At 23.9% G+C, this 10,634-nt stretch overlaps 1 protein-coding gene across 1 annotated transcript in view; it reads left to right on the top strand.

The window, feature by feature from the left end:
• Positions 1 to 10,634, top strand: part of LOC111613486 (protein arginine N-methyltransferase 9-like) — a 60,359-nt gene that overhangs the window by 39,062 nt on the left and 10,663 nt on the right. Inside the window, exons 10-13 of the mRNA XM_023354845.1 lie at positions 1,473 to 1,641; positions 2,529 to 2,712; positions 4,490 to 5,095; positions 5,262 to 5,289. Coding sequence (XP_023210613.1) covers positions 1,473 to 1,641; positions 2,529 to 2,712; positions 4,490 to 5,095; positions 5,262 to 5,289 — 987 coding nt within the window. The remainder of the gene's footprint in view (positions 1 to 1,472; positions 1,642 to 2,528; positions 2,713 to 4,489; positions 5,096 to 5,261; positions 5,290 to 10,634) is intronic.

The following is a 10,634-nucleotide window of genomic DNA, read 5'->3' as shown; positions in this document are numbered from 1 at the left end:
TGTACATTGTTCTCATCATCTGGAAACCATTAAACGCAATGTTTCCTCTTATCAGCCCCAATTTTGCCTTTGGTCACCGTTCAATACCCTGCCTCTATCATAGATCTATTCATCGCGCCAGAAGGGGGCGTTATTGCTTACTTTGAGAAACGCTGAGCTAAAATAAAAGTCAATGTGTTAGAAATATTCAAGTTGTGACCTTCAATAAAAAATAAAAAATATATAAAATGTCAACATTTTATATATATTCCGTCGAATTTTTATATATAGAATTTGTCTGCCGTCGCCCCTCTATATTTCCTTAACGCCCCCCAATTCTCTTTGAGCCTTCTACTGCCCCCCCTGAAAGCCTCCAGCACCCACAAGGGGGCGTTATCGCCCACTTTGAGAAACGCTGGTCTACATTGTTAGTCTATGTATTGATAGTCATTGTTCTTAATGAAAAATCATTGATATTCACTAATTAACAGAATATACTTTTTTATAAGAATTTGACATATTTTGTATTAAATTAACAGAAAACCAAAAGTTTTAATTAATAGTTATTTAATTTTTAATTTCAAACACTTTAAAAAAAATTAATATTTTTTTTTATTAATGAGACCTTTTTAGGTTTTAATTTGGACCAGTTTCAATTGTTTTGTGTACTATGAGGGTGATTTTATGGGACATGAGACTCAAAATGAAAAACATGAGTTAGTGCATTATTATTAATTTTTTATTTTTCAACATATTCCCCTTGTAATTCAACACACTTGGACCAGCAGAACTGAAGTGTCATTATGCCTGTTCTGTAATGATTCAAGATCATCAAAATACTGCTCTATTGCAACAATAACCACTTCATCTGACTTAAATTTCTTTCTGAAAAGGAAAGTTTGAGCTTAGGGAACAGGAGAAAGTCACTCGGCATTAGATCTGGTGAGTAGGGTGAGTGGAGGACAACTTGGAATTGCAATTGATCCAATTTCTCTCAAACAATGTGACTCATGTGAGAAGGTTCATTATCGTGATGGAATAGCACTTTTTTTCAAGCCATTTCAGGTCTTTTTTCAGTAATTGCTGCTTTCAATTGGTCTAAAAGAGAACATAATATGGCCTGTTGATAGTTTGGCCCTTTGTAAGGTAATTGATAAGAAGTATTCCCTCTGAATCCCAAAAAGTTGTGGTCATTACTTTCCTGGATGATGGAAATAACTTGACCTTCTTTGGTGGAGGACTGCCACAATATCTCCATTCTTAAGATTGCCATTTAGATTCTAGAATATAGTAATAAAGCCAAGTTTTATCAACTGTAACAAAATGGTGCAAAAAAATCTACTCAGTCCATGTTAAACAGCTTTAAATTGTCATTGAATGTGTGCTCTTTCATGTTTTTGATCTGCATTTAGTAAGTGTGACACCCAACTTGCTGACAGCTTAGACATGTCCAATTCAACATGAAAAATGTGATGTATGCATTTAATTGATAGGCCTATGATCCTAGCCATCTCTTTAATGTTCAGTCTTCATTTGCTCAAAGCAACATCATGCAATTTATCAATTATTTTTGGAGTTGTTACAGTTTTTGATGGTCCAGGATGTTCATCATCTTCAAAGCCCATATCAGCATGTCTAAATTGTGCAACCCAGTGGCAAATTGTTGTTTTTTGAAGGAGCATTGTTGTCTAAAGTTTGTTTCCTATTGGCCACAATCTTCATTGTGTTCATTTTCTTAAAAAACAAATATTGAATCATACCACAAATAGTGATTTTATTCATCTTAGGATTTTCCATTTGTCTGTCTTGTTGAAAATAGTTGTATTTTTCACATTTAATGTCATAAATCAATAGAACTTCACCTGCCACTATAAAAAAAAGATGATAGAACTCAAAAATAATACCAATTTTGTTCCCTAGAGGACACTAATAGATGAGTCTCATGTCCTGTCAATTTACTCTCATATTTACATTAACTGTTAGAAAATATAGTTTTTACAATAATTTATAGATCTTTGGAATATAATTGTTTTATAAATCAAATATAATTTTTAATAATAACATTCTTAATAATATATTATTACTAATTATAAATGTGAATATTTGATCCACCAATAACTTTACTGACCATATGGTCAGCATATTTTTGAAGTCCTGTAGTTTTATCATTTTACTGCATGCAAATGCTGTGTGTGTCTTGTTCATGTCCATGTGTGTTCATGTTGTTCAATGAACACTTAAATAAAATACAGTCAACTTTATATTTGTCCAACTGCTGTCAACCAATAATATATTAATAATATAATGAAGTTTTTCAAAATTAAAACCTATAATTTTCTTATTAAATAAGTTGACATCTTTTAGAACAGAGTAAATGATATTTATAAGATATGCAAGTGAAATCAGTCATAGATTAAGATCCAAAAAATTTTAATTTTGAACATTTTATATACTAATAGATTTATAATGTTTTATTATTTAAAAATTGTTAAAAATTGATAAATCTATACATATGATTAAAAATTTAGTATTTGTTATTTTAGGAAATTGAAACTTTAATTAAAGGTCATATTATGAAAAATAATTTTATATGTAATTGGAATGGATCTCTGGATGCCATTGCAGTGTGGTTTGATTTATATCTTGATGAAGATACCATGTTATCTACACATCCTGGATCGGATGTTTGTTGGGAACAAGCTGTTTTTCCCATTCGGCCTCATCATTTACATGGTAAATAAAAACCAAGTACTTAATAAGTTCTTATTAAGTACTTGGATGATTCTTATATTTATTTTTTTTATATTTATAAAATGTAGGGCTTTTATAAAATTATGTTATCTTTTAATTTACTATGATTTCATTTTTACATTTGAATTTTATAAAATAAAAATTTCAGGGAGTTTTTCAAATTTGGTTGTTCAAAAGTAAGGAATATGTTTAATATTTAAATAATTTAAATATTAAACACATTCATTATACTCTCATATTTATAAAAATGATATTTATTTATAAATAACATTTTATTATTTATTAACAAATATCATTTTTATAAATATGAAAGTTTTGTATATATATTGTGACATGTTTTTTAGTTATTATAATAAAAAATTTGTATTTCTGCACTCAAATTAATAAAATAAAATCTTCAAATCTAGGATAATTTAAAATATATATTGTCTTTTATCTTTATTCTGCTTCAGATAATATAAATAATTCAATCAAACAAATTTAAATAAGTTAATACAGCGTAATATAATTAAAATTCCTTATTTGTATGAACATTTTTACTTAATTTTACTGAGTAACAAAAATGTTATGTAAGTATATAACTTTCATGATTTGACAGCTCATACATTTATATGCATGGGTGTAAAATCACAAAATTTTTCATTATTGGAAATTTCTACAATCAAATTTTAATGTAATTCAAACCAAAATAACAATAGTATTATTAAGTAGTAAATTGTAAAATTAAATTTGTTCATTACTAATTTAATCAATTAATTTAAGTAGAAATTAATTAGTTGAAATTTAAAAAATTAACATAAGTAAATTAATATGGACACTAAATAAATTTCCTTCTTCAAAACGCTTTTGAGAAATCACTCTTTGTTGAAACTTTATTGAAACTAAATTGTTTGTTATGAATAAACAGTTATTAATTACAAATTAATGAAGTAATTGGTAATTGCAATTAGAAATTTTAGCATTTTATGTATTTAGAAGTAAATAGAGTTGAAAAGAAAAATCCTTAATCAACAATCTTAGTATATTCTTACTTCTCAGTAATTTTTACAATTATTTCAAATAAAATATTTATAACAATTTGAAAATTTGTTTGAAATGACAAGATTTTGTTTTTGATAATTTGTTTTTAATTTTGTTTGTTTGACAAAATTGTCTTTTATAATTGACCAGCACATTAATTAAAATCAGCTTTACATTCTTCATTCTTAGGCATATTTGATGTTTAAATTCATTTTACATGAAATTTTGTATTGTTTATTAAATAGAAATTTACATTATTACATTTTTTAAAATATATAAAAATTAGTGCAATAAATAAGTATCAACCTAATATTTTTAAAAACAGCAAAAAATTTATGTTTTTTAAAATATATTGATGCATTCACTTTATAGTTGAAATAAGCATTTTTATGTAGGAATGTACTATATATTAATACGTAAGATTTATTTATTTTTTTATGTATATAATTATTTGTTTTGTAAATCATTTTATTTTTGTAATTTTAATATTGATTTACTAATTTGTATGTTTTTACTTCATACAAATTTTCATTTAATTTTATGCTATTGTAGATAATAAATAATTTAATAGATTTTATATGTAAAATTAAAACATATTTCAAAATGTCACATAGCATGTGTTTTATTTTTTCTTTATATTATGTTAGTGAAATTAATATTCAGACCTATAACATTATTTTATTGTTAAAAATATAATATGTAGTTAAATGAATATTAATATATTTACATATATTTTTAGGGGCATCTCAAAAAGTGTCAGTTGGTACACATGTTGAAGTCCAATTATTATGTGAAAAATATTTAAAATTTGGATATATACATCTGAACCAAGAAGAATCATTTTCTCAAGAAAAAGAATATATGTTTTTAGATAGTAAAATTATTCAAAAATTAAATGATGATGTTGCAAATAGTGCCATTATTTCTGCTATATACCAAAGTGTTTCTGAAAATAAGAATTTAAAGCTTATAGACATGACGTTATTTGCTTGGCCTGCATTGATGATTTGTAAGCTTGGAGCATCTGAAGCAGTTATAACACAATTACAGCTACAGGAGAAAATATGCAAGATAAGAAATTTAAGCAGTATAAAAAAAGAGCAGATTAAGTTCTCATGTGTTGAAGATCTCAGTGACTTCTCAACATGTTTTTGGGACATGTTAATTGTAGATTTAATTGATATTATGAAAAATAATTTTATATGTAATTGGAATGGATCTCTGGATGCCATTGCAGTGTGGTTTGATTTATATCTTGATGAAGATACCATGTTATCTACACATCCTGGATCGGATGTTTGTTGGGAACAAGCTGTTTTTCCCATTCGGCCTCATCATTTACATGGTAAATAAAAACCAAGTACTTAATAAGTTCTTATTAAGTACTTGGATGATTCTTATATTTATTTTTTTTATATTTATAAAATGTAGGGCTTTTATAAAATTATGTTATCTTTTAATTTACTATGATTTCATTTTTACATTTGAATTTTATAAAATAAAAATTTCAGGGAGTTTTTCAAATTTGGTTGTTCAAAAGTAAGGAATATGTTTAATATTTAAATAATTTAAATATTAAACACATTCATTATACTCTCATATTTATAAAAATGATATTTATTTATAAATAACATTTTATTATTTATTAACAAATATCATTTTTATAAATATGAAAGTTTTGTATATATATTGTGACATGTTTTTTAGTTATTATAATAAAAAATTTGTATTTCTGCACTCAAATTAATAAAATAAAATCTTCAAATCTAGGATAATTTAAAATATATATTGTCTTTTATCTTTATTCTGCTTCAGATAATATAAATAATTCAATCAAACAAATTTAAATAAGTTAATACAGCGTAATATAATTAAAATTCCTTATTTGTATGAACATTTTTACTTAATTTTACTGAGTAACAAAAATGTTATGTAAGTATATAACTTTCATGATTTGACAGCTCATACATTTATATGCATGGGTGTAAAATCACAAAATTTTTCATTATTGGAAATTTCTACAATCAAATTTTAATGTAATTCAAACCAAAATAACAATAGTATTATTAAGTAGTAAATTGTAAAATTAAATTTGTTCATTACTAATTTAATCAATTAATTTAAGTAGAAATTAATTAGTTGAAATTTAAAAAATTAACATAAGTAAATTAATATGGACACTAAATAAATTTCCTTCTTCAAAACGCTTTTGAGAAATCACTCTTTGTTGAAACTTTATTGAAACTAAATTGTTTGTTATGAATAAACAGTTATTAATTACAAATTAATGAAGTAATTGGTAATTGCAATTAGAAATTTTAGCATTTTATGTATTTAGAAGTAAATAGAGTTGAAAAGAAAAATCCTTAATCAACAATCTTAGTATATTCTTACTTCTCAGTAATTTTTACAATTATTTCAAATAAAATATTTATAACAATTTGAAAATTTGTTTGAAATGACAAGATTTTGTTTTTGATAATTTGTTTTTAATTTTGTTTGTTTGACAAAATTGTCTTTTATAATTGACCAGCACATTAATTAAAATCAGCTTTACATTCTTCATTCTTAGGCATATTTGATGTTTAAATTCATTTTACATGAAATTTTGTATTGTTTATTAAATAGAAATTTACATTATTACATTTTTTAAAATATATAAAAATTAGTGCAATAAATAAGTATCAACCTAATATTTTTAAAAACAGCAAAAAATTTATGTTTTTTAAAATATATTGATGCATTCACTTTATANTTCTTTATTTTTTACAAACAAAATAAATATATTGAAAAATATAAAAACAAAAAAAAATTATACTTTAGAAGTTATCTAGTATCAAAAACGTTTGATTCAGCATGACACACAGTCCTCAAAAAAACACCACACAAAAGTGACAGTGCTGCCAGCTAAAACACACACAGACATAAAAAATATTGGAGTAGCCCAAGATATAGCCAAAGATTGCAGCGCCACAGCACTAGCAAAAATTAAAATTTGCCGACTGGAATTCTTTTGGATGACCGACTTTCAGATAAACGATGCTCTACTGTATTTGAGATATTAGTTTTAACAATTTTCAAGACAAGAAGCTCTTTTATGTTTTTATATAAATATATGTAAACAATAAATTCACAAACCTAATTTTTAATTAATACTAAATGATCTGTCATATTATTGGGCTCTTAGATTAGCCTTTTTATAGTCCAATAATGCAGCAGATTATTTGGTATTATGTTTGTATATTTATTCATTACAATTGTATAAAATTTTTATTTTAACAAAAGATATTATTTATCTGGTATTACATGGTTGACATTATTAATAAAATTATTTTAGGTATGTTTTTTTTAATTAGGAATGTAAAATTAAATTTTTTTCTCTTAATAAAATTTTTTCCTTTGTAAAATATTGAGAAAGAAGAAAAATTGTGTTACCCACAAAATTTTCAACTTCTAAATTCAAATAAAACATATTAAAGTATTAACACAAACTATATCATTCATTTCCTTGAATTGCCATATATTTGTGATTTTATTTGGATTTAGATGCAGAAAATTTTATTTAATATTATTTTTTTAAAGAAAATATTCATGTAAGTATGAAAAGAGAGTTTAATTCAAAAAAACTTTTAATTTATTTTTTTATCAGCAAATCAAAAGTAAATTGAATTAGTGAATTTATATTCTTGATTTACATTTCATTGAAAGATATAAGAATTAAAATGATTCATCCATAATGCAATGAAACAGAATATAAAAAATGTAATTTAATAAATACTTTTAGAGAATTCATAATATTGTAATAATTTTATAATTTTTTAAAATTTAAATATTTTGTATAAGATTTTTTAGTTTTTAAAAATATAAGTTCTTTCTTATTGCTATTATATATTCCTGATTTTATTGTGAACAATATCCATAAGAAAATTTTATCAAAGTTTTTCTATATTCTTTAAAATATTTTATAGAAGACAAAAATGTTTTTGTAATTATTATTATTTTAAAACAAAAGAAAAGAAAACTCAAACTGGAAACTTCAAAATATCAAAAGGACTTTCCAGTAACAATGTATAGGTTATTACACTTTGATGGTAACTGTTTCAAAATAGCCTGCAAATGAATATTATATAATTGTTAAACTTTTTTTTAACCTTTCTTTGTTAATACTTTTATATTTTTTACGTTTTGTATTTTATTTTGTTGTACTTTAGTCATAATTTTTTATATTTTACCAGTAATTGGGATTTTAATGCTAATTAGGGGGAGGAAATCTATTGACAAAAGACTTTTTCTAATGTGATTGAAATGAATATAAATAAGAAATATAAAATTTAATGATTAGACAAACATTCTTAACTGATTTACATTTCGAAAACATTTGTCTAATCATTAAATGTTGTTGGTGGAAAGAAATAAGATTGCCTTTTTTGATATTTTATAACAAGATGATTCAGAAAAATTTTTCAGAATGTTTCTTACAAAATTTTATTTTCAAAAATAAATTAGTATAGATTTATACTATAAGTTAACAGAATACAATATATGTATATGAACCAATAAATATTATTTTTGTATGTGTTTCTTATTTAAAAGTATTCTGAAAAGTAAATCGTATTAATGAGAATTGTTTTCTATTATTTATTTAATTCAAAAATATTAATACATATACCACAAAAACTAAAAGTTTTTTCTTTTAGTCCAAAAAATGTTTATGCAAAGTATAAGTTTTTAGTCAAACAAATATCACTTACTAAAGAGAAGCTATCCCATTGTAAAGAGATGGAATGAATGTACAAATTTATAGTAGTTTTTGTTTTGCATGTTTGATTTCTAATTAAAAACATTAAAATTTAGCATTAAAGAAAACATTGTACAACCATATCCTGATATTTGAACTCTCTATATCCAAATTCCTGCTATAATGAACGATGTTCTTTAGTATCATTCTAATATCCAAATCAAATAATTTCAGCATTATAAAGTTTTCCATAGTACATTGAGAAAAATTCAAAATCTGTATTAGTGAAAGTAGGAAGTAATGACTCATTCCATTTCCAGTATCCATTTTTATTTGTTTCATTAGTGTCGTATCTGTGTTTTGCTGTTATTGTGCATTTAGTGACTTTTATAACTAAATGTCGGTACAGTCTTGTGAACTTATTCTTAACAGTTCAGTACAGTATGCTACTTTTGTAGTTCTGTTTTTATACAGTAATATTTTAATTTAAAATATACAGTATCATTAGGTAACAGTACATATTTCTGTGTATTAAAGAAAATGAAGTTCTTATACAATTTCTAATAGTGGTAATGAACAAATTTATTGCATTATTGCTTACAAACATATTCTTTAATTAATGATCTCATTAAGTGGTTTGGTAGTGGTAATTGGGTTTTTAATCTTTAATGTCATGCTAAAACATGAACTGATAGGTAAATAGCATTATTTTATTTTATTTTATTTTTCAGTGTTTCATTGTCGTTTTGAGAAATTAGTTGTTTATTGTTATATGCCAGGAATGAGTTAAAATTTTTCCCATAAGAAATGATGAATTCTGAATTTCTGATATTTGAAATTTGCATGATAAATCAGATATTGTAGAAACAAAGATGACATTTTATCTTATACAGCACAACACTAACAATCCATAGCAATAGTTAAAAGATTTCAAACTGAAGATGTAAAATTAATGAATGTTTTTTTATTTTTTACAGACCATAGTATCTACTACACAATTTTATTGTGTAGTAGTATTCAATTCTACAAGTTCTCACAGAGCAGTCACTTTCTATTTTATGTAGTAATATTTTCATATATATATATATATAAAATGTAATTACATAAAATGAAAAGTAAAGTTTTTCCAAGTTTTATGTTTTGAAATATTGTTACTCTGTCATGAATGATGAAAGAGATACAGATATAATAATCAAAAGAGTATTATGAAAATTTTTTAATTTATTATTTTTACTTTTATTTGTCTATTATATAATCTTCTAGCATTCATTTGTTTTTAATTCTTTCATATTTGAATAATAGTTGTAAAAATATTCTTATAAATTTAGTTCAATTTTTTTCTCAATTTAATAACACAGCATATTTACACTTTTATAATTTATTTATTGTATTTATTTATTGTATTTAATTCATTTGATTAATCTTGTTGTAGAAATTGATTTTTTTTATTTCTGTCAACATTGAAGAATATTATTTGATGAAATTTCAAGCGGATTTTTTTAACATGAATTGAGATTTTAAGTTAAGAGTTATATGTATTTAGATATAATATTATATACTATAACTTATGTGATAATGGTTTACAGTGTTTATATGCAAGTTATGTATCAAAGTTATACTCACTTTTAAATAAGTGCATACAAGTAATTTTCAATATTAATTTTTGTTCATTTTTTTTATTTTTGACTCTTTCACCCTGTGAGTGTTAAGAGAGGCTTTTAATCATAGCCATTGTGGGTTTGGCCAGGCCCACAATGGGGGATGGACAGGATCTGACATATCTGGGACTCAATTAATACACAATCCCCACAAAGCACTTTAACTTGCTGAGATTATTTATTTTTATACAAACTAACATTTTCAATGTATTCTTTTAACTTATTCTATTCTATATAACTTTTGGAATGACAGTTACAAAGTGTTATCTGGGATTCACCCACCACCTTTGAAAAGTGAACTTCATCTGGCCACTTATTCATTAATTATTTCCAATAAGTATTCATGTCTAAAAGAAAATGCACTATTTTAAAATAACTTTGCCATTTTATTATGTAACCAAAATGTGATCATTAGTATAGATTAAAGTGTATTGAACTTAATTTTTTAATTTGGTTAGTAAAAATTTTATTATAAAGTTTATTAATTA

Source organism: Centruroides sculpturatus, unplaced genomic scaffold, assembly GCF_000671375.1.
Source record: "Centruroides sculpturatus isolate CEXI.00-Female unplaced genomic scaffold, Cexi_2.0 scaffold2, whole genome shotgun sequence".
Taxonomy (NCBI): Eukaryota; Metazoa; Arthropoda; class Arachnida; order Scorpiones; family Buthidae; genus Centruroides; species Centruroides sculpturatus.
Note: the sequence above shows the minus strand (reverse complement) of the source record. Positions and strands in the feature narration are given on the sequence as shown.